Source organism: Cebidichthys violaceus, unplaced genomic scaffold (genome assembly GCF_023349555.1).
Source record: "Cebidichthys violaceus isolate CVI_PGR_0920_01 unplaced genomic scaffold, fCebVio1.0.p SCAF_16, whole genome shotgun sequence".
In the NCBI taxonomy this organism is placed as follows: Eukaryota; Metazoa; Chordata; class Actinopteri; order Perciformes; family Stichaeidae; genus Cebidichthys; species Cebidichthys violaceus.
Genome location: NW_027176329.1, coordinates 1,376,597 through 1,402,457, shown reverse-complemented (window position 1 = coordinate 1,402,457; position 25,861 = coordinate 1,376,597). Strand labels below are relative to the sequence as shown.

The following is a 25,861-nucleotide window of genomic DNA, read 5'->3' as shown; positions in this document are numbered from 1 at the left end:
ATTCAGACCGATGGATCTCATAGCTTTAATACCCTCCAGGCCTGACCTGTTTCCTCACTGTTCCTTTAGGTAACCTTTTAACAGACAAAGATTGATTTTTTTTTTGTGAAGCGATAGCAAGCAGTGGAAAGATGAAGATAACTTGGAAATGATGAGAAGGTAACAAGGGAATCAAAGGGAAATGGGTCACGCTCCTAAGGACTAAATGACTTCTACTTTGGTGTATGAAAATATTTGGCATTCCACCGAGGACTTTGCTGTGACTCTGCTTGCCGCGTCTTGGTTTTGTGCTTTTGGAGTGGTGCAGCAGGGCGTGAAAGCTGACCGTTTAGCCACAGGATATGATTATGTAAGAGAGAGAGAGAGAGAGAGAGAGAGGAGAGAGAGAGAGAGAGAGAGGCCTCGCATGTCGGTCTAATGTGGCGGAGGAAAGGCACGACAGATTTTTGTCTCTTAGGGACAAAAAAACCCAACATGTCCATCGTGTCCACCGCGTCAAAACAACGAGAGATGACTCCGTCTCCTTCTTCTTCTTCTGTCTCGTCTGTCGTTTCCCCGCTCCTTTGTCTCTCCCTCCGCCTCCCGCTCCACGTTCCAGACAGAGTGTGAGGCTCACTGGCCTCATGACATGCAGAGGGGGGGTGGGGGGGGGGGGTTGTGCTCGTGGCTGCTGTCCACTCCGAGGTGATCTGACATCTTAAAGCGGTGCCCTGCGCAACTGCACACATTCACTCAGACAAGCGTGTTGACGTCGCTGCCTAGCCAAAGGACCCCTCCTGTCCCCCCCCCCCCACCCCCACCCCATTACCAGTCTGAAGCCGGCTGCCAAGTTCTTCCGCGAAGACGACGGCTTAATTGTTTCTGCCACAGCCATGCCTTCTCTTCATCTTTCTCTCTTTCCTTCCTAATCCCAGGGATGAGGGGGGGAAAAAAATGGAGCTGTTATTTGCATGTCTAATGATACTCGATATCACAGGGCCTCTCAAAGGAGGAATGCACAGATGATTATTAACACAGCCAATGAAGCTCTCATTTACTCTGCCTTTTGTTCTCATAGGCCCGAGCAAACACTGCTCTCCAGTACCTGTCTGGATCAGAAGCTGCACCCCGCACAGAGATTAGTGTTGTTGAACGTGGGGGGAAAGAAACGACGGCAGTATACTTGCAGCGTCCTCTGTGCGTGAGTTTGGATAAAGGAGTGAGCTGTAATAAAAAAAAAGATCCGTCAAAATAATGCAGCCGGCATATTGATCCTAGTGGAGATGAGATCAGAACTCCTGCTCTTACATGTTTTACACCAGCAGGTCGTGATCCCTGTTTCTTTTGGCAGCGATCGCTCTCGCCCCATAATTTGCTCGCGGATCCGATCGCCGTCCTTACGTGACGGAGCCGCTTTTGGCATTCAATGCTACGAATGTTTGAGCGATCGCACGCAGTTTAGTGTCCATTAACAATTGATGTAATACAGCTCTAGCTGCAGTGCTGTCCTAAGAGCGGCCCCACAGTGGAGGCTTGCCATAAGACAAACAAAAGTGCTTAGCAAAAGCTGTCAGAACCCATTATTCAAGTGCCCCCCATGCAGGAAACTACTGGATTTTTTTTTTTCCAACGCCAGCAATGCATGTCTTTTCCAGCAGTGGCAGTTGGAATTGAAACTGGCTATAATTGCAAGGCTCCTCAGGTTGAGAACAATGACTTTGACAGCTCGAACAGGCACTGTGGAGCACATCTGCATTTTTCCACAGGAATAAGCCCCAAAGAAGGGCTCCGGCACTTCACGTCTTCCAATTATGGAAATATGTGCAAGTCTATATATACTATATACGAAATACCTCTTGAAACATGCTAATTGCAATGCAAAAGAGAATCAGGCTTAAGACTCTTGCTCCCTGCAAGAATCTTCACTAATTTGAGTTATATATTTTAATTTCTTGTCATTATTTAAATCTAGATTCATGCAATCTCACGTGTGGTAGAGTTCATAGTTCAACATGTCCAAACATTTTGGTAAGGCCAGTTTTCAAAAGTGTAAAGTAACTAAGTACATTGTTGTTTTATATATATATATATATATATATATATTATATATATATATATATATATATATATATATATATATAATATTGTGTGCCTCAAACTAAACCTTGACATCTTAATGGAGCTGTTGATGTGTGCCACCAATGCACATATTGGTAAAACATCTGATACAACATCTGTTGTCCTCTGCAAACTGCACCTTTTATGAACCACGGCACAGGTGAACATTGTCTCACTGATGTATTTCTGTAACTATTAAGTTTACTGCAAAAGCCTAAAAAGTCCAAAAATGTCGATTTCTCCCTCTGCTCAGACCTCCTCTCTTTTCTTCAGCCTCCCTGTTACACCCTAACCTGCTGGGACTCCTTCTCTGCTTTATGTCCTGAACATGAGCTGCAACTCTTTCCACCATGACACTCACCAGTGAGCACCTGTTGTCTGTGACGTTTAACACGATCACAGGGTCGCATGTTTGACAGATGAGCTTGTGATACTTTCAAAATCTACGTCCGACCTCATTTACTCAGTGTTTAAGTCTCGTGAGAAGGTGAAAGAAAGAAGGCGGGAGGGAGGGGGGGGGGGGTGCGTGAAACGTTGAAATATGAATTACAAACCCGAGCAGCACCATCTGGACCGAGGAAACACGCATCATAGTGGAGAGCCGGCACATTGAATTAGACTTGCTACGGGATCCGTCTGCACCTCGTGAAATCATCTCATTCCTTGATTTGATTAGGTCAGCCACGCCGCAGAAAGAAGAAAACTGTTGTGCTCCTTGATTAAGCTTGTTGTGCTTTGCGCCCCTGCACCCCCGCCCGCCTCCAGCACGCCGTGTATACCGATGCGCTTCGGGCCCACAGGTAGGGTAATGACAGTAGTCGAGGTAATGCTAAAAAAATCTCCCTCTATTTAACACTCAGCGTGCGCCGCAGCCTCTGCAGTCGAGCTCATTTACACTTTTTCACGCTTCTGTCTCTTTATCGTTTTCTTTCTCTTGTTAAATGTATTTATTTTTTTCCGCGGGACGCACGCGGCGCTGCCGTGAACGGGGCGAATGCTTCTCCAGAAGTCGTGTTTCTTGTTTACCTTTTTGTTTTCCCGGCGTTGAGGATCGCATCGGGCACACACCAACGAACAGACCGATAATCTAATGCTCTCTTGTTTTAACAACAGGCTGTAATGAGCAGGCGGTGGAAATCTATACTGAAGATTGCTTTCATATGCGATAGGTCATTCTGGAAGTGAGAGCTGCCGTATAGCCGAGAGCCCGGCTGCATTATGCAGAGTTGTTTTTATGTTCCTCTCGCTCTGTGGTGACACTGTACCCTGCTATGATTAAAATGCATCATCCCATGCATCCATACTCACAAACAAAAGGCTTTTCATGGGTGGCTAAATCTAATTGTGTTGCCCCCGTTGTACTAAAGGTAGCCGCTTTGACTTGGACTTATTCTCCAGAAGCCACAATGTGCCGCCGACAGTGAATGCAACACGTGTGCCATTGCTCAAAGTGCAGGGATGGACACGGAACACATTAGCCCTGATTGACCTCGGTGCAGATTGCGCACGAATCAGGCACAAATCGGGCACATGTTTGTGTTAATCCCATTAATTCATGATTGTCCGGGAGGAAACTCAAACAGAATGCGAGTGGAAGGCGAGAGCTTGCTGTGGACTCAGTCCTCTGCTCAACAATAGGAAACACTAGGGCTGCGTGGAGCAGGTTTAACACCGGGAGTCTCTCTACTGATTGTAATTACTGTACCTTTCCTGAGTGGAGCTGGCTTCAATTACAAACCGTCACCGTCGCTTGTATGTGGGTCATGACACCATCTCTCCCCCGTTGTCTCAATAAAGAAAGAGCGCCGTCAGCGATAATGAATGAACAGGAAGAGGCGAGGTACTCCTTCCACTTTTTGCCTCCATCAATACCGTGTTTGACCTCTCAGAAGAGCAATATTGATTATTGTTCTATTGCAACAGATGCCCATGAATCCTCATGGACCAGCAATGGAACAATAGATACTCACTGAATTATGGGAAACAAGCAAACAATATATGAATCTCATCGATATTTCAGCATTTGTGTAATTTGGCGTGATTTGTTATGAAGAATTGAGGAGTCTACGGTGTTTCATGTTAGTCTAATTCCCCATGAAACTCTTACTGTCCAATGCTCCAGCGCCACATACGTTCCCTGTATGCTTCGCCTCCACTGAAGTCTGCTGTGTTTCTCACCAGAAGGGAACTTTTCTGTCCAATTTGATAAAACGCTACGTGCCACGAGACAGACTGGAGGGAAAATGTTCCCAAGAATAGCTAAGTGTATCATATATCATGCATTGCGCCATCTGTTCGCCACATTCAAAATGTTATTGCAATATTTAGAATTACAGATTATTCATGTAGGTGTAATTAACACGAGTCGAAAATCCAACAAATGGGAGGAAGCCACAATTAATTTCCAGACATGTTTGAGCAGAATCTATCCGGAGTAACTATTAGGCTTCAGTTGCCTCAGGGCGTACAGATGGAAAAAAAAAAAAGGTAGCTCTAATTTTACCACTTTTGGCAATGAATTACCCCCTGTTGATCCCTCACTGCAACACCAGGCCCTCTGGAATGAATTCTTCATATTCCTTCTGTGAGGCTGGGTCACGTCGGCCAGATGAGGAGAACTGGGTCACGATAAGAGACTGAACCGAACGGGAAAAAGGTCAACATCTGGCTGTTACAAAAGGTGCTATGTAAACTAGTCCACGCGGCCCTGGGGTTCCCATACATTTTACATAACAACATGCAATCGACTACATAGTTAATGGGTTACATGACATCTTCCAGCGCGATCTCCTCGTCCGGTCATGCAACCTCGGTTAAACAAGTCTGTCGTCTTCACGGCGTTTGGGTTTCACCAGACATGACGTTCAGAGTCAACACAGCGCTGCATTATACAGCACATCGCCACGCTGCTCCACGCTTTTGTCAGTTTGCATCTTTTGCTACATTAGATCACATGACGTGCTACGAGATAGTGGTGGAAAGTAACTGCACTTAACTACAAATTTGATGTACTTGTACAATGCTTGAGTATTTCCATTTTATGTAATTTGACATAACTGCTCCACTACAGTTTAGAGGGAAATATTGTACATTTTACGTCAACACATTTATCTGACAACTACTAGTTCAAGCTGTTTTCATACACTGTTCATAGCTATACCTACGACATGTAACGCACTTCAATTCATATAACCCCTAAAATCAATTTGTATGTACTACATAATAAGCATAAAGAGTGACAAGCTCTGTGTGGGGAGGAGGTTGGGTCCAAAGACAGCAGACTTTCACCCAGGAGACCGCTGTTAGTGTCCCATTTGAATCCCTTGTCCCGTAAATTCTGTACTTGAGTAACATCATTTTAATCTAAATGTTGTCTTATTTGTCTCGTAACTTCTGCACATGAAAAAGCCACTTGTGCATTTACTGTTTACTGAACCAAACCAAGCTTAACCCTAACCTAAGCTTTTTCAAAGACTGTATTCATGTGCCGAGCGTGAACTCTCGTAGGAGAGTGCACAGAAAACAAGGAATCACTTACAAAATGTTAAATATAATGTTTTCTTAAAGATGAAAGAGTCCCTGTCCTCTTTGGTTTGTTGACGGCGTACACAGAAGCCCCCTCTCGTGTTTCTGATGTGTATTCAAACTTCTCATTGTTTCATTTGAGTAACGGTTTAAAGCTCAATCTACCCTCAAATGATCCAACATCTCCAAAGATGAGAGTCCACAAGTCCAGAAAATGAATGCAAATTTGTAAATGTGTTTTCTTCTTCGTTTCCAACCCCGAACATGATCTCACGACCCCTTAGATGTATCTCCAGAGAACCGCTGCAATGACCGACCTAACTGTATCTATAAAATGGCCACAACTACAAAGCTACAACTTACAGCACAATGCTACTTGCACATTGTTGCGTCTCAATTCGTAATCTAATAATTTCTCCGATTAAATTCAGCAACAACAGTAACTGACCCTCAAGAGGAGGACTACCAGAAGTAGAATGTGGATAAGGCAGTCCTACGTAGCGAGTCTGTTCCAGCAGACAGTAGCTGACAGGCAGCATCAAAAGTGACAGCATCTCCTCCCCCTCACTCCCCGATTGAGTCTCCCTCGCCTCCCGCAGTCCCACATAGGAGGGAACACTTGTCCTATCTACCATTTGCCTTGACAAGGAGCGAAATCCTCCGTTCCCTCTGTGGGGCTACAATATGTAAAAGCCAGGCCTGAGGCAGGGGTGTGTGTGTGTGTGTGTGTGTGTGGGGGGGGTTGTAGGCTCGTCCTCATTAGGACGCGGTGATTGTTCAAGTGATTGCCGTAAAAAGCATCATCATATTCCCTCCTCCGCTGGCAGGATAAGCGGTCCCATGCAGCCCCTGTTTGGGAGCTGTGGTTGGCAAATGGAGGTGTGTGTGTGTGTGTGTGTGTGTGTGTGTGTGTGTGTGTGTGTGTGTGTGTGTGTGTGTGTGTGTGTGTGTGTGTGTACACGAATCAGAGAGTACTTTAAAGTACTGCCACAAGATCATTTATTCAGCCAACCAAGGATTTCTTCATCACTCCGAGTTGCAGCTTCAAAATATATATATATATATATATATATATATATATATATATATATATATATATATATATATATATATATATATACATGGATTTCTGTCTTTTCATCAGAATACAGCAGCTAATGGAAAGGGCAGCAATAACGTCGTACACACACACACACACACTGCACTCACTAATGGCATATTTCCCCTTCATGATAGATTCAGTTTACATTCATACAGTAAAGCAATCGCACTGTGTGCTTCGGTTACAAGCAGAAAGCAACTAGACACATGACAGCTGGAGTAAATTGCAGTATTTCTTCTCATAGACTTTGCTAGCGGCTCTGTTTCCACTGTTAGCGCTCACATGCAGAGTAAACACGGACATGATCTACGCGTCCAAACAACCCGAGCTCGGTATGCTGCGTCGGTGTGTCGCGGCTGCAGATTGCGCCGCAGCACACACACACACTCATCAGTTTGCTGCTTGTTTCCTGAATGCCACAGTCAATGTCACTGATTCTTGGTGCTGTTTTTTCTAGTCGCCCAGGCAACTCAGTTAATGACAGGGACCTGTGACAGACCCCCAGCCCCCTTCAGTAATTGTACTGTTTGATGACCGTTTGTGCACTTCAGTGCGAAGGCTGTCTACAAAGTGGGCGACCGAGGCGTTTAGAGGAGACGTCAGCGTGGAGAACAGCTGGTTCCAGCCGGCTCGGCTCAACTTTCAGTGTTAAAGTGGCAGCTTTTGGTAAAGCGATGATTGATTGCATGACTCTTTTTTTTTCTCATTCTTCTCAAAAGAAAGCACACAGTGTGACATTTTTGTAGAGTAGTGGACTTAGTCCTCCAGCCGTGATTAGTGTTAACTTGGTTTGAGCTACCTAGACAGCTGTACAAAGTGGTAACTCAATTGTAATTAAAATAAATGAATTGTTGAGGAATCGATCCTCTAAAATTGAAAAATCAAGGCAGTGAGCCTGTTGCGTGGTAGCTGTGTATCGGTGTTGTTTTCAGTCTTGTAGCCACAGAGCTTGGCTGGTACATGGCCGGGGGAGTTGGGGGAAGACTCCTGAAAGGTCGATTCATTCCGGGTTTCTGGTCCTGGTCCTCAGCAACAGGACAGACACTGCATGCCACACTGAGCCAATCTAACACTTTTGATATTGAAGGGGGATACGTGTGGTCCCTTCCAATTGGACTGATCTTTGTTTTAGTTGACGTCTGGCCTTGTTTCGATTCAGTGCAGTGGTAACACGCTAACACGGACTGAGGAGGAAGATGTCAGCAAGACGCCATGAAGAGTTTTCAAGGTTTCGAGCATCAGGAGATGCTGTATTAAGAACTGTACTAATGTTAAAATGACTGCAAAGGCCTCATCATCTCAACGTCCCAGGCTGAATATCAGTCCCATACGTCCTGCACATCACCCTCCACCTCGGTGTTACGGTTGAACAAGTCACTGACCCAATGACCCAAACCATATGTGTGGATGTCAGTGGACACCGGTTCATCTGGTACGTCTTGTAGTCGTTCCAAATTGCAGGACGTAGTTTCACAAAATACACTTTCTTTGTTAGCCTGGCTTTTGATACTTTCGTTTGTATTTCTTATAGTCTGTTTTATTGGTTGTATTACTTCGCTTTTCTCATTTTATTTTATTTTTTTTATTTTTAAAAGGCAAACTAGTAAAACTAGTTGAAAGCCTTTAAACTTGGGGTGTGTTTTTGTATGCGATTAAGTTGCGTCAATGTATTTTTCTTAACTCAGAACGCAAATATATATTCATATTCCATCTTCCTGAGCTCTCACATTGTGAATAAACGATTCGACTCCAAGTTCAAAACCAGGACGGCAAACTTCATTACTCCTTTCAATCTCGACAAAAGCAGCTCATACCAGATCCGCTCCATACACAATAAGACATTGACATGTATGCACTGCATACCTGTTAACCCACATTCATTCAAAGCATTTTGAAAAGAGGAAGATAGCTTACAGTAGCTTAGACTATGAAACAGCTGACCTCAGACAGACAGACGCTGCTCATGGTAGTTAGAATTCATCTCACAAATAAGCGTGTGCATAGTTTGCCACTTTAACAGAAAGCGTGTGTGCGTATTCTTGGTTATGAAACCACTAAACCGTGTCCAGGTCCACTAATTCTCCCGTTATGTCCCACTGTCCTCATCAGCAGACTGAGTTCATACAGGAGTGTTCAAACTTTACAGTTCATCTTGACCCTGAAACCAATCTGGAATGAACACCTTCATTCAAACTGATTTAGCATTTCTACATGTGTGACGACATCACAGTGTAAACGTCAAGTGAAGAAAGGGAGAAATGAACCGTTAATGGGTCGCTAAAAGTATTCATTCTATACGGCACAACCGAAAACAATACGCTAAAACAGTGGATTCGCTGCCCAGCAGGGGGAACGTGCAGCCATGCATGCTGCACAAAGTCACACATAGGATGAAAAAGAAAACGATGACAGACCATCATTAATTTGAGCTCATTTAAAGAGTTTCTCAGTGTGCAGGATGTTGCGAGGCATTTGTGTTAATGAGCTACATCATTCATGTGAAATGATGGCACAATTAGGAAAACAAAAGTGCAAGGTGTGACAATTTAAGTGAATGTGCTTTGTCAGTGTCTGCAAACAACACCTCCGAGACAGTATATGCATAAAAGCCGGCTTATAAAAACGTTGCGGGGGGTTGGGGGGGGGGGGGTTTAGAGGTCGGGATTTTCACCGGCAGATTTTTACCTCGCTATTGTGCACCCCGACCACGCTCCCACAGGATCCTCTGTTGAAACGCTGTGGCAGGAAATGAAATTAAAGCTGCTGAATACAGATGTTTTGCTGCGTGCTCAGTTGTGTGTGTGTGTGTGTGTGTGTGCGCGGCGGTCGTGTGTGTGTGTTTTTTTTTGAGCGGCATGCATATTAACGAAAAACTACAAACTGAAAAGAAGAAGGCTGCCAGCCGCGTCCCAATAACACTGCTCTGCTCGCTGCCTCTCTCCTCCCCTCTGGAAGTCACTCACCTTGGGGATCAAGAGGCTTATTTGAAAGGTGACTTGCGGTGAAAGAAGTGCTCTTTCTGTTCATGTGAATTGAAGCAAAGTTTCTCGCGTAGAAGCCTTGCGTGGTGTTTCTCTCTCATCTCTGACCTCTTTCGTCCCGCACCATTGTATCTCCTGCACTTCAGCATTTACCTTTGTAACCCTACAGTCATTTTTCGCCTTTTTCTTCCCTCCACAGATGTTTCAACCGCCTTATGTAGCATTGTCAGACTCATTAGTTATACTCAGCCCGTGCGGCGAGTGGGAGCCAACCACTCAGCCTAGCACGTAATGCAGCTTTAGTGAACTAATGAAACTGTAATTACAAAAGTAATGAGGAACAGGCAGTATTGTCCAGTAACGGCTAGCTATTGGTGAGCATGAATCATCGTGTGCAGAGTTTCCCTCTTTAATCTTTTATGGATTCTGATGCTTTTCTGCTCTTGCTGTGTTATGGAATCCACATTCAAAGCACTTCTTGCTTCTTCGTTCTCTGGATTTCAGACTGCAGGGAGCAATATCCCCCCACAATGTGTGTTTGTATGATGTATTTGCGAAGTATAATGAGGAACAATGTAGGCTAAGGTCCATTTCCCGTGCTACTTATAAAGCTATGGCCCCCAGCGGGCCTCATTTAGCAAAGTGTAGGCTATGTTGAGCCACGTTTAGTATCCCTGCTGCACTAGTTGCCGCAAAAGTGCAGCAGAAAAGAAACAACACATTACAGCCACACTGAACACTTATCTGCATTTACACGGTGAGAACTTCTCAAATCTGCTGAGCATATCAACTTGCATTCGTTAAGCCCCCCCCCCCCCCCCCCCCCCCCCCCCCCCTTGTCTGCTAATACAGTGGGGACCAAAACTCTGAACCATGCTCCACCTTTTAACTTTTCTTTTTCCTCTTAATTGCAGCTACACACAGACTTGGACGTGGGCGGCAAGAACATCAAGTACGTCCTGGCGGGTGAGGGCGCCGGCACCATCTTCGCCATCAATGAGCTGACGGGCGACATCCACGCCATGAAGAGGCTGGACCGCGAGGAGAAGGCCGAGTACACGCTGACGGCCCAGGTGGTCAACGCCGACACGGACGAGCCCTTGGAGCCGCCGTCCGAGTTCATCATCAAAGTCCAGGACATTAACGACAATCCGCCGCAGTTCAACGAAGGCCCTTACCGGGCCTCTGTTCCAGAAATGTCTGCCGTCGGTGAGTCAACAATAGACGGGCTTCGTTTCCGGTGTGCGCCGCACACGGCAGCCTAATCACCGTGTGAGATTTCCGAGACGGCTGATCTCTAATGGGCTATTGCATAAAAAATAATGAGTAGAAGGGAACAAGGGGGAAATGAGTCTGCCTATTTACATGTCTGCTTGCTATGAGTATCTTGAAAATATGATCAATCACTAGAACTTCTCCCATAGCTCAGTGCTAGGCCGCCCAATGCTAATGTTACATCCTGTACTTAACAGCCCACTCACAAACAAGCCTGACCAGCCAAATGCAAAAAGAACATGTCATTCTTGAATTCTACAGATGCTGAAAAAGCACATTCCAGACATGCTACGGATACATCAGCAGCTCTTGCATTTATTAAAAAAGGAATTTAAAAAAAAAGAGAAGGTATTCTCCACTTTGCAGAGGTCAAGGGCCCCTCTATAGGATGTGGTGCATTTGGTAAAATGTGGAATTTGTATCGCATTCTTTAGCATTTCACTAAGTCACTTATGTGGTATAGCTGGTGAGCATCGCGATCAAATATTTATGGAAAGCTTTGAAAGTTCACAATGTCATATGTTGACAAAAAAAGGGTTGGAGCAGAAAGCGCTGCAGTGGACCACTTTATTCTGTATCAAAGCCCCCCCCCCCTCTTGACACAGCAAGGCTTAACAAACGCTGCCATAGAGAAGACCGTGCACGGATGCTTTTTAATTCAGCATTCAAGCGTTTTAGTAATATCACAGATGAAGCGGAAGAAGCCAAATAAAAGCATGAAGGCTTTTGCATTTACACCGTCTCTCAGCCCGTCAACACCGACTGATGCTAATTGCCACGAGCTACCTCCCCTCCCCCCCCCCCACAAACTGGCACACAACCCGCTGCAAACACTTTCCATTTCTCCGTATGCTAATATATTCATATATTCATATTCTTATTCCATCCATGCATTTAAATGACCACTGCATGATGATCACATAATTCAGATGTATAGCTCGTCTAGGATTGGCAGAGCCTTGTAAGTGGATCAGTACACTGTGTTTTTCCGTTTCCTTCAGGGGAGCCTCGCCGCTGACCCCAGAGCAGCAGGAAGGAGATCAGAGTGTGTCTTTATGCCGTTTTTTGACATTGGAGGGGTTCGGTGCAGGGGTGCCGAGGCCTGTTGTTGGGCGGCGTGCTCTTGTTATTGTGTTGTTTTTTTTTTCTCATCGAGGATCCGCTTGTTACCTGTCACAAAGCTGACATAACACACTTGGGCAGATGGTGCTGGGTATGTAGCAAAATGTCTTTGGTAAGTCCCATCTGTGGGTTGCAGCCTTTCTTCTACGTGAGCTCCACGAGGCCACGGCGAGTTAGCTCTCAGCTCCTCGTGATCGGCACTTTTATTAGCTGCTGCTGCTGCAAAAAAGGAACAAATCACAGTGCAAAAGACTCCGTGTAAACACAGAATAACAGTGAACCGTTGTTGTCTGAACTCTGTTCCTTGATCCACGCCGCTTATTGTTTTGGATCTCGGCTGTCGCAGCTCTCCGAGGGTTTTGCCGGTGCGGTGCAGGGGCAGCCGCGGTGACGGGGTAGAGAGGGAAGGGGTAGTCGACGGCACTTTGTGATTCGCCGGTGGGAATAATGCATAAGAAATGGAAATCGGCGTCTCTTTGTTGATTGTTGTTCCCTTTTGTCACTACTGATTAATTAAACATTCACGAAGAAAGCTCAGTTGTTCGCATGAAAGCTTTTTTTTTTTTTTTTTTTTTTTTTCTTCCTGCGACTTGTTTTCCTCTTGTTAAGTTTTCATGTGGCGCTGCGGCATTGTGGGAAGAACGCGACGCTTCGGACAGACAAACAATAAGCCGGTCGTCTCTCGCGCCTCGTATCCATAAATAAAGCGGTTTCTTTACAGTGGCGTTTCATCTCTCACCGCGTTGAAGTGAGGATTTGTGCGGTCCCCACTGGATTACTGGAAGAGTGTTGTGGAGTGGATAACTAACAAAGTCCACAGGAAAGGGAGTGGAAAATAAACGGGTGTTGGTGAATAAGCCAATCCCCCCCTCCTAACCAAGAAACTAGGAAGCACCACTGTGTAATCATGGCACGTGCTAAGAGATGGTGTGCTGATGTTCTTCTCTTTCGTGAGAACACAGCTACGTCGTAACGGGCTGGTTCTCGTGACGACGTTCTCCACTTACAGGGCTTGTCAGTTCCACTCCGGACTTCATCAATGTCTTCTCAGCTCCTGGGCTTATCAGGAGTGTGTCCTCGGCGTATCAGCGAGACCGGGGACAAATATCAACACCCACCTTTTATCTGCCAAGGACTACAGCTAGATAGAACCCCCCCCCCCCCCCCCCCTCGTTGAATGTCACCATCCCCCATAGGAAGCGTTCCCCGCAGCCGGATGAGATATGTGACATGGGCCGCCGGGGTCGCCGTGTTTCCTGTGTGCGGAGGAGCATAGAGGTTAATGGGAAATGAAGGAGAAAGACCTTTTGTTCTTGCTTTAAAAGGGCCAGTCGGATAAGACGTGTGGCTTTCCGTGACTTCTCTCTGACTTTCATTTTTCCCGATTGGCTGAGAACGGAGGTGACTAACGTTCTAATTGTTCGTGCGGATCGTCTCTCCTGCTGCAGCGCGGCGACGAGAGGAAGCGGAGAGCAGAGGTGGTGGATGTGCTGCTGGAGGAGAGACGTTTGATCTGATTAGTGTAAAAGTGGAGATGATGTGCTTCACTGGCCGTTGTGGCTATGTGACTATGTGGTGCTGTTTGAAGAGGGGGGGGGGGGGGGGGGAGAACGCATTTCCAAAATGTCAACTTTTTCGTAACGAGGGAAAACAGCCGTGTTTTTTGAACGCTCCATTCATTGATTCTTTTGTGCACTTTCATGGGGTTAGTGGAACAAGCTGACAACATGTTTCTAACATTTGGAGTCTTGCTACTGGCCACCTGACAAAAAGAAGCCCGATGTTCACTCCTCTTTCACATCTGTTTTCTCTATCTAGCTAATAGCTTCTGTTGTAGGCCACGCCGTTTTGAGCATAGCTGCCTGCAACGGCTGGAAATAAGGTTGTGGCCTAGAGAAACATAGACAGTGAATAAACAGATGAACAGATGATATGCATGATGATGATGATATACATTTGAATGACAGCTGTGTGTTTGTGCTCGCGTTGTAGCGGAAGAACAATACCCACCTTTGGTTCTCCTCCCCGGTTAAAACCGTTAGCACAGCACTCTCTTCGTTGTTAGCACCGTCAGCTGCGAGGCCAAACCCCCAAACACACACACACACACACACACACACACACACACACACACACACACACACACACACAGGAACCCTCATCCCACCACTCACACTGACACCACTAATGCCTCCAACCATGCTGAAATATTCACTCTCTGCTCTCATACGCTCTGGCTCTGCTGGTCTGCAGCTTTGACTACAACAACAACGGTGAGAGTTTAAGGCTTGATGTAGTTCTGCTGCTGCATTCAAGTACCCAACACAGCTTTATTTTATATTTAATAAGGCACAAACTTCTATCTTGAATATAGATGCAAAACATTCACTGATGTATAGTTTCTACTTCCCTTCAGTATCCACTCCCGGCAACGAAAGCATAACGGACACGTTTTAAGTTTAGGAAGCTACAAACACTTGAAGTTGAATTATTGTTTTTTCTCATTGGTCTTTATTTGACGGTTGCAGTGTAGAAATGATGGAGAAGGTCCCACGGTTTGAATCTACGGCGGCTGAGGAGGTCCCAACATAATTCCACGAGGAGAAACGTGTTGCAGCTTCAGAAGCAATTTAAGAAAATATAGAACAAATACAAGAATGGAAACGTGAAATTTAATGTAGCATTAAATCAAATATAATGTGTTTAAATGAATGTTGATTTAACATTAACAGTAAACCTCTTACAAACACAGAAAATATGCAAAGTCCGAAACACACAAAGCTCTGGCGGAGCTCTGGTGGAGCGCTGGTGGAGCGCTGGTGGAGCGCTAGGAGTGCTGGTGGAGTGCTGGTGGAGCTCTGGTGGAGCGCTGGTGGAGCACTAGGAGCTCTGGTGGAGCTCTGGTGGAGCTGTCAGAGGGAACAGCTTCAGAACGTTGTCAAAGTGAAGTAAAGTTACTCACATTGTGTTTAGGACCACTGAAGTACAATATCAACTGCATCCTGTATCAGTATATGTGTCTGTGTCACCGACATCTTTACAACATTTTAGAATATTATAGCTCAATAAAATAAGCACAAGCTGTCATACAGAACACCAGGTAGTATTCTAGTACATGAGTACGGTATAATGGCAGTTTAGAGGTATCAGCTGTGTACTAGTGTTAGCAGTACACTCGCATGTCCTCTGGAAGCGTTGCTCTGTTGTAACAAACCCGGTCGTTTTGTACAGTTAGTTTGTTGTGTTTTAATTATTCAGAGCAGTTCTTTCTTAATGTGACGTATGTTTTATGCGAGTGTTGAGATGATATCTCGTTGTGTTTAGCTCTCTTTGGCCACGGTAGTTATTAAGGCGTTGTACTGTAGTGCAACGCCATCTCTTAGAAATGGTGCAACCCAATTAGGTTCTGATGAGACATGTAATCACCGCCTGTTGATTCCACAGAGAAAGTGTTTCTGTGAGAGAATGTGTGCGTAGGATTAGGTACAAAATACAAGCGATAAGGAAACAAAAGCTCTTTGGTTGAGGTTGGGAAAAGATTGTGGTTTCACTCAAATGTTAATGAACACATCGTGTCTCTTGCTTCAAGTCACTGCAGACATTCTGCGTATTAAACCAAGACCACGATCTCTCCCCGAGCTCAACCGAGCGTCTAACCGTATAAAACAGACTCGTGAGGGTTTAGTCACAAGCAGATCTCCTGTTCACAACCAAATCAGTGAACATTGTACTGGTACACTGACTATCAACACTGGCTGAACATTTCATTCACCAACATGTCCTCATTGCCTTTATAAAAAACATTGTTATGCTGGCTTTTCATTCCCTTCCTGCTGCTAATTAGTAGAATATCAACGTACATCACGGGAGACGGTTGTGTATTATCGAGGGGAACTGCAGAGTTGGATCTCTGTATGTTATTACAACCCGTTCCACAACACACATGCTCATTTGATCCATTGTTAATATAAAGATATTAATTAGTGCAGCTTTAACCACTTTTTTTTGGGGGGGGGGGGATTATCGAATTCATTTTGTTTTATGCGCTTTACAAATCCATGGATGTTTAATTTCCTGTGCTTCTACTCGTTAGGCAAGTAAATGATGTGGTCTTTTCTTCTAATTGAAAGATAAAAAATCAAATAAAATTAATATTTACTCTACCTCTCCATATCCCTCCTATATTCTCAGTTTCATACGTATAATCATTAGATAATTATTCTGCGCTGCGACTTCAATTAAAAGTGAGTTTGTAGCTTGTTTGGGGAAAGCCTGGCAGTGATTACGATTCTAATTCATTTGCACGGATCTCTCAGGATTAGTAGACCCAGTTTTCCTGTTAATGGGGGTCTTCGACTTTAAGGCCAGTACAAGCTGATTCCCCCCCCCCCCGTATGTCTGTCGACCATATGCTGGAATTGCGAGGCTCTACCCTCCTGCAGCTAACAAGGGGGTTGTGATGTAGCTGGAAATTACAAAGTCTGCTTGAAGTGACGCTTCAGGTAATTAGGAGGAGGTCGCTAGACCAGCCTCCCCGCGCTAAGGGGGTGTGGGGGGTGGGGGGGTGCGAATGACAATAATTGCTACACTGCCAAACAAACTTGCTCAAAGTTGTTTCGCCGGATGGAACTCGTGCGGGAGAGGCCCCCGAGGGTGTCGGGCTGCGAGTGTGCTTCATTATCAAGACGATTAATGAAGGGATGCGCGGACAGATGGCCCGTCTCCTCTCCGCGAAGGGCCGCGCTCCCTGAAACCCCGGCAAAATGAGTACCTGCACGGAAGCACGGATCCCTCGCCAAATGTGTCAAGATCCGCTAAATTGGATCGCGGACATAAAATTGAAGTGACATTAATAGATTACCTGGGGTTGATTTGCATTTTCAGAGTTATTATGGGTGCAGGGTAACGGGACTAACAGCCACAGCCGACTATGTGGGGCCTTAATGATGTTTCTGATTACGCCCTCGTCGCCGCCGGCAGCTGGGAAAATAAGTAAAGGCTTGTCATCGCAGATTTGGACGATAAATGAGCAGACTTGATCAAGGGGAGACGTATGGAAATGAGCACGATGCAGACCTTTATCAGAGCTGATCGTGTCGCGCTTCCAACGTACAGCAGAAGAGCGCACTGTGATCACAGATGATTTAATACCCGCACGGTTATGGAAGTGATACACTGATATATAATCCTGCATGAAGGATAACATTATTAAATACTGCTGTAGGATGGATCAAAGCATGTGGCTCTGTGTGCATCTATCTATCTATCTATCTATCTATCTATCTATCTATCTATCTATCTATCTATCTATCTGTCTGTCTGTCTGTCTGTCTGTCTGTCTGTCTCTATCTATCTATCTGTCTATCTATCTATCTATCTATCTGTCTATCTATCTATCTATCTATCTATCTATCTATCTATCTATCTATCTATCTATCTATCTATCTGTCTGTCTGTCTGTCTGTCTGTCTGTCTGTCTGTCTGTCTGTCTATCTCTATCTATCTATCTGTCTATCTATCTATCTATCTATCTGTCTGTCTATCTATCTATCTATCTATCTATCTATCTATCTATCTATCTATCTATCTATCTATCTATCTATCTATCTATCTATCTATCTATCTGTCTGTCTGTCTGTCTGTCTGTCTGTCTATCTCTATCTATCTATCTGTCTATCTATCTATCTATCTGTCTGTCTATCTATCTGTCTATCTGTCTGTCTGTCTGTCTGTCTGTCTCTATCTATCTATCTGTCTATCTATCTATCTGTCTATCTGTCTGTCTATCTATCTATCTATCTATCTATCTATCTATCTATCTATCTATCTATCTATCTATCTATCTATCTATCTATCTATCTATCTCTATCTGTCTCTATCTATCTATCTATCTGTCTGTCTATCTATCTATCTATCTCTGTCTGTCTGTCTGTCTATCTGTCTATCTATCTATCTGTCTCTCTGTCTGTCTGTCTGTCTCTCTCTGTCTCTCATCTACGACTGATTCGTGTTGCTCTTCACTTGTTTTTGTCAGATCAATACAGGGAAAGCTGAGCTATTTTAAGAGCGTTTCACGCTCCACTTGGGCCAGATGTTTAATAAAAATCCCCTTCCTTGATACACCCTAAAAATAGTATTGTGCTATGCTGATCTCGCAGTAAATCTTGCACAAATCTTAGTCCTGGAAAGTTTGAGTCTGAATGCATTAAATGCCGTTTAACTTGAATAAACCCGAGCAGTATTTCAGGGTCACAGCAACCCACATCAGTAAAAAGAAGCACATTTATAGTGCATCTTTTATCTGGCATTTCTCTGTTGAGCTTTGAGCAGAGAGTTAAGAGCGTGTGTGTCTGGTGTTTGTGTCTCTCTCCTCTCTGATCCTATACTCCGCTCTGCAGCTTGGCAGATGGACTGAGTGGCAGGGGGCCCCTGGCCCTTTAACATAGTGGGCAGCTGGGCCAGAGCTGGGCCAGTGCTGGGGCCAGTTCTGGGCCCGGGGCACATCTGACGAGCGGGCTCCGGGGCTGGGCAGGGACGCGGCAGACCAGGGGGGTGGAGGGGGAGGCTGCTGTGGTGGTGGTGGTGGTGGTGGTGGGCGGCTCACAGGCTGGGTGAGAGGGGGTCAGAGCGGTGAACCCCGGCCAAGGCTGCGAGTCTCTCCAGGCCCCTCTAACTGCCAGGCGGCGTGCGTGCCAGCCTGCCCTTTACTGCGGACGTGCTAAATGGGGATGGGGCAGGCCTCGGAGGCAGAGAGGATTTAACTGACACGCTGGAGTTTCTCTGTCTATGACCTGCTACTCCTATCTATCTCACCTCGTTTGGCAACAGCCTCTGCACTTGTGCCTCTGTGTGTACATGCATCATGTCCACGTGCAAGTGGGTTTCTTTGCAGGTTTTGTTTGCTGCTCATGTCACCTGTCAATAACACGGTGGCTCCTTGTTTTATTCCTGTGCACATCCATTCTTCTTCAGGGCCGCTACACCCAGCAGCATTGATAACTCAGTATCCCTTTGTTTCACCCCATAACACAGCCCACTGTACATAAGAATAGTCCCTATAGCTAACATATACGTTCTTCAGGAGTAAAGAAAAAAAAAACAGCAACACAACAAAGCGTACACACACACACAGTCACAGCTGTTCAATATCACATACAAATATATATTACTAATTCATCAAATGTTATTTATTATCCAATGTCCCTCTGAATTATGTATGTAACATCATCAGTCACCGGTCCAGATGCAGTAATATAAGCTCTTTAGAGCCTCCTGGGGCGTTATTTTCTTTCTAGAGCATGCAGACATAAACGCCGTGCGTCTCGCGCACACGCGCAAATCACAAGTGCACATAAGTGCAAATACCTCGTCTGTGTTAGCATAGCGCCGTGCAGCCTCAAAGACGCTGTTGTGCAGGTGTAATTTGTCCCCGCTCCCCCGAGCCTGCAGAGACGCACTCTCTTTTTGTCTCTCTCTCTCTTTCTCTGTACTTCTGCCTCCCTCTCTCATCGTCCCTTTCACCCGCCGTTCGCTCGCTCTTTGGCTCAGGCTAATGCTCCCGCTCGGTCTTCCCTTGTGGGGAACAAAAAAGTAGCTGGCTTCTAGGTAATGAAGCCCTACAATGTGATCTGCATGAGATTGCCTCCCTCCCTGGCCCTGGCCGCCTTGCCCCGATGAATAGCAAAAGACTCTCAATTAGACTAAGGACAAAAAGCAGCTTTCTCCTCCTTTTCTTTTCTTTTTTTGAAGCTGTGCAGATGAAGTAGCAAGAGAAGAAAAATGCAAAAAGGAAATAATAAACAAAGCTCATGAAAGGGAAGGTAAATGAGGGAGTGTGTTGTGTGTCGGAGCTTTTCTTTGTAATGATGAGGCGGAGGATGGGAAGAGCCGGGGCCGACAGAAATGCCGCCATCTGTGTTGTGAAATGGATTTCATGCAACAGGGTCAACAGTGGGACGATGTGGAACATGAGGGAAGCAAAGGTTAAGAATTGAATTAATTGGGCTGAATGCATTTAAAAAAAAATATATATATATAAGGATGCAATGTTGGAATTAACACCCCGAAAACCACAAACCTGGCACGCCCCAGGTCACTGTACCGTTTAAGTAAAGTAAAGTTTTTGCATCCTTGAAATGCGTGTAAGACTCATCTTTCGCTGTCATGCTGTCACACGCTGCTGATCGTCGTATCAAGGTCAGTTAATCAATCTGAGAGTGAAAACAAGGACACAGCACCCTCCCCGGGCAGGGGGGCTGATCCTGGGTCGGTGTGTGTGCCAGCGGAGGACACTGCGATGCCTTCTAATGGCCACCGGTGGGCAGGTCCCCTCAGAGCTACTTTTAAAAAGAAAAAGAAACGTGAAAATGTGAGCAGCCTCGCAGTGGGACTCTGGATGGAGGATGGACCTGTGCTGAGGCAGATATCTAGCTTTGGTGACTGAAGCTGACCCTTAGTTGATCGACAGCAAATGAATAGCAGCTGTTTTATTCATCCTTTTCATTCCTTAGTTTCAGCTTCTCAGTTATTAGCTTGTTTTGTTCAAGCAACAGATGAAAACACATTTTGGGGTTTTAAGGACATTGTAAACAACATGATTGATTGATGAATGGATCATTTGTGAGAATAAACAGCAGATGAATCAATAATGAACATATTGTATCCACCCTTGGCTGTGGGTGGTTCTGCCTTTGTTATCGGTTGGCTGTGGTGTGAATCTGTGTGCTCCTGAACAGCCATTGATGCGAGGCAGTAGCAGAGACAGCTTGTGCACAGTGAAGGAGTAACTTCAAGTCGTGAAAGGAACATTGTACCACGATGAGTACCCCTCACATTGAAAGACTACTTCAGTATTGTAGCATTGGACCTCCATGAGGTCGGGGACTTGTAAAGAAACAATCATGAAAATCAATTCAGCGGAGACAGAGGCATTTAGTTTGACCCTAATGTGTTTAGCGCCAAAGAAAACACTGGATCCTACAACCAGGCCTGGGGAGTACTGCAAGACATGGAAAGGCCGCTTCAGTGCATCGCTTCAGGACACTAGTCTCACACGGTGGCCCCTAACGTCAGTAGAAAAAGAAAGTTACACTTTGTAGGAGTTTGGCTGTTGTCTACATATCATGTACATATGGCAGGAGAGGAGGACAACATCACAGGACGATGCAAGTGATCGCAGAGCAGGGTGTGTTTGAACTTTCCTGTTTTTGCCGAGAAGCATCCCGGCGTGAAAAGACGGTTTGCGTGAAATGAGTAATTCAAACGTAATAAAGGACATTTTCATCATATTTCATTTAGACGAGTACTGCTGCTGTGGAATCAAGGACCAATGTGCCAAATGATTGGATGAATCCTCGGATGATGGCAGCGTTTTCACAGCTGAAAGGCAGAACTTTCTCTTGTTTTTGCTTTACGTGCAGAAGAATGGTGAAACGTCGGCACATTTCTTTCCTCTTGTCTTTGTATTTGGTATCGATGTAAACCAAAAGTAACGGAAAGTAATCAAGCTAAGTTAGTTACATATTGTTGGACAAGTTTATCGACCTAAAGTAACCCTCTCAACCCTGAATACGGTTCCCATAATGCAACTGATTATATTCTGTTCCCCCCAGTTACACCACATGGTTTGAACCTCACACTCCCCGTGACGCAGGCTTTCTGCTCAACACAACATGTAGTGCCCCAGCTTATTGTTCTGAGGTTTGACACATTCCCCACGGAGACACAGAGTGAATTATAGTTTCGCGGTTCTCACCATGACTTGTAAATTGACTTGAGCGTGACGTTAATGCAAAATTGGCCCTACGGAACAAGAGTCCATCCCACATGTTGACCCACAGATCTACCCACCGTTAGTAAATGGACCAGAGCGCAGGGAGTGTGTATTTGACACCACTCGTTTCTGAAGAGACCGTCTCCACAATGTCATGTCCCATTTCACCTAGAACGTAAAAACATAAGAGTTATGATCATTTCAATATATTTAATCAAAACTGACAATGGCAAGCACATTCTGGAACAGTGAGGTTAATTTCATAACCATTACAACCAACTCTGTCCTCCCCGCTTCATCATTACATACATTCTCATAATCACTAATTATAACTATTCACTTTGAATTCAACAACATTTTCGTGTCAAGGCAAACAAGTTGTAGCACCTCTTACAGAAGAATACGTTTCACAAATATATTTATTTTTGTTCTCTTTTTGCCACCCCAGGGAGACTCATCACATTCCAGGCTAAAGTGACGACCTCCAGGGTGCGTAAGGGTTAGCGCTTTGAGACGCCTACAGGGAGCCGGCTGTCAGCAGAGGCGCACCCTTTGTGTGCGCTGACCACGGCTCGTACTGTACTCTATTCAGAGCGCCTCTGATGCTGCATCCCGGGCAAGATGTGGGCGTGACTGTGACTGTAAATAGAAGCAGAGCAGAAGGAGTTGTTGTACTTCTGATTCACAGCCTCTCAACAGTGAACACAGAATGTGAATTCAGTTCTGATGATTAAGACCGAAAATATGTAGTTGATGTTCTACATTTTCACGTGCATGTGACACAGAGGTTCCCCTTCACAGGGTCGTGGAGGTGAACTTCCCTCCCCGTGTGCGGGCCATTGCTATAACAGGCAAAAAGATGAGGAGGTTCTCCAGTTCGCACCTCCGACTCGGCAAATGCTTATCATGTCTGCTAAGAAGCCGGGACGCTTTCTCACACGCATTCTTCCGCACACAGCCGCGGCTCATCGTATTCATTATTGAGGAAGGAGGCTTGTATATATTTAATGTTGCGTTGTAGGGACTTTTTTTTCTCTGTGCACTTTTCTGCTCTGCGTTCATCCCTCCTGCTGCATCTTGTATTGTGCGGTGCGTCATCCCCACTTTTCATTTCAACAAAAAAAAAAAAGAGCTTTTACTCTGTGGCTCTGCAGCCAAAAGTCAACATGAATGTGTGTGTGTGTGTGTGTGTGAGTGTGTGTGTGGGATGGCGGCTGTGCTCCCTTTTCATGCTTCAGGTGATTTTACGGTGTTGAACTGCGAGAACAGGTACTCTCGTCCCCTCCATGTATGCATTATTAATTGTCTGAGGTACCAACCATAGCTATTTGGACCCTGAAGGCACCCGGCACTCAGTGCCTAAAATTAAAAGCAGCGATTGCGTTCCATTGAAAGACATAATTGCACTCTTTAAAGCTGCATTTCGCTCCCACAAAGGACAGTGTAGTGTTTAACTGCAAAAAAAGAGAAACTCAATTATATAAAGAAAACCAAATCTCTATTAGCTGTTTATTTTTTTTGCATGTGATCATGTGTGTGTGTGTGTGTGTGTGTGTGTGTGTGTGTGTGTCTTCAAGTGGCTGCAGCCAAGGTTCATACTGTGGCTGGTAGTGGAGGGGGGGGGGGGGGGGGGATTGGTCAATGCAACATAAATGGGGCCGGAACACATTCATCAAGGTGGCAGAGATTTGAGACGAGACTGGAGAGGCTCATCCAATCACCGGCGGAGAATAAAAGGGGAGAGGCGTAAAAGTCCGCGCGGCAAGGTCATTTGAAAAAAGAGGCCGATAAGACGAAGGGATCAAATCTCCAGTACGAGCGAGGCCCTCCTCTTGATGTCTGTCCCCATTAACTAAAGCCCTCCGCACAGCCACTGCCACGCCTCAGCTGTCTGACACAATGAAGGCGAAAGTAGAAGATAAAATAAAAGAGCTGTCTGCCACGCCGTGCTTTTATTTTGCCATCAAAATTCATGGATCCTGCTTGTAATTTAGTTTTTTAACCTTTCCCGTTTCATTCCTTGCCCAGGTATTACTTTAAATGTTCACGTTTTATAGCAGAGCGACCAAATTCAGGCCGTTTGTTTTTACCCTCCCGTCTCGTCCGTCACGCGGCCGGCTGATTTGCGGCATCACGCAGCCTTCCTCTGCTCCGGCTGTTTGTGTAGCCGGAGCATTGGCAGCTGCATCGCTCTCAACGCCACAGTATATGGATTTAGTCAGTTTGTGGTTTTACCACGGTCACAGTCTGGTGTCCACACACACACACACACCTGCACACACACACACACACACACACACACACACACACACACACACACACACACACACACACACACATACACAAACACACACAGTCAATCTTACAGCAGGTTTACTATGTCACACTGGGGGCTGCTGTGTAATTGGGTGAATCTGCTCTCCAGCACGCTACAGAGATAGCCCTTTAAAATTTCACTTCACTTCTGGGAGTGTAAACAAACCTTGGGATTACTAGGGTTGTAAATCCACATTCCACCATTTCTGTCGCCCTCCTCTCCTCTCCTCTCCTCCTCTCCTCTCCTCCCTCCTCGTTTTTTTTTGTCCATCTGCCACCCACTTTGAGAGTTTAGGGGGCAGGTTAGGTGTTTGCTCAGTATTTGGAGTGTGTTTGTGCATCCGTCTGTCTCCCTGTGTTTGATGACTGTCGGCATGTTAACAAGTGCAAGTGTGTCTGTCTCCGTGGCGCGCGTGTATTTTAGCGTGTCTGTCGCGCGGACGCTTTTACGCGGCGGCGTGCAGCTGTGTGTCTGTGTGTTCCCCCGTGATGGATTGCTTGTCAGACGGCAGCGTAGCGCCGCTCTCACCGGCTGACGGAGACATTAAGTCGCCGGTCACGTAGACGTGGTTGCGTTTCAACATTCCTCTGGGAAAACGCTTTAACCCCTCGTGGCTCCAGGACGGCTGTCAGATGACAGAGTGTGTTACTTAGAAGGTGCTCGGCGCTCACACCCGCAGTACGGCTGGATTTCAGAGGAGTTCGGCGGCTTAATGCAGTTGTGTGGGAGGTGGAGGACCTCTGTCACGGGCTTCTTTGAGACGGGCCAGTTGCTGGGGTTATATGGGCTGCAGACTGTGTGCACACCGCCGTGATTTTTTTTATTTTTTATTATTATTATTATTTCACCTCTGCAGGATGTCAGAATAGACGATGTGTAATAGACGGAGCACAACTTGCACTGCAGCAGCTCGGGGGAGTCGTTGCTGAGGGAGGGATGACAACGCTCCCCCTCCTTTGTTTTTAATGCAACGTCATCCTCAGCGCTGCTGCTGCTGCTGCTGCTGCTGCCCCCAGAATATGAAAATAGCACACTGAGAGAGAAGGAGAATGTTGGAGCTAGCGCCTAAATAAAATGCACTCTTCCTGTTTCAGATGGCTGAAAACACACACCTGAGTGTTATACTCAGCAGCACATTTAGAAGGGACTGTGGATCCGTATAGTCCTCACAAGAGCATTAGATATGCTTTAAAACATCTTTAGTTATGATTCATTAACAGGTGGTTTGATCAGAAAACAGACCAACAGTCATCAGAACCAGATACAAAGATCTCTGTATTCTCTTTCACTTTTTTCATACTTCACACACTGTGGACATCACACACACACACACACACACACACACACACACACACACACACACACAGCAACAGAAGGTGAAATACTCGCCTGTGAATATTCAAACACAGTTGTAACATGATCAACTACAATCACCGCAACCATGCCGCAGTTGCCATGTCCGTTCAACATCTCATCACTTCACCATTTTGATCCTAATAGACCTTTTTTTAGTTGGTCACTGGCGCTTTAATTCGTATGAGTATGAGGTATGGCCCAAAATGTGAGGTCACAGTGACCTTGACCCAGCACACTCTAATCAGTTCATACTTGAGTCTGAGTGGACCTTTGGGGTCCATTTTATGAAATTCTCCCCCAGACGTTTTATAATC

At 45.5% G+C, this 25,861-nt stretch overlaps 1 protein-coding gene across 2 annotated transcripts in view; it reads left to right on the top strand.

Annotated features, from left to right (window-relative positions):
* cdh8 (cadherin 8) overlaps window positions 1–25,861 on the top strand; it is a 91,384-nt gene that overhangs the window by 21,184 nt on the left and 44,339 nt on the right. For both annotated transcript variants that reach the window (XM_068710700.1, XM_068710699.1), the window contains exon 3: window positions 10,620–10,914. In XM_068710700.1, coding sequence (XP_068566801.1) covers window positions 10,620–10,914 — 295 coding nt within the window. The remainder of the gene's footprint in view (window positions 1–10,619; window positions 10,915–25,861) is intronic.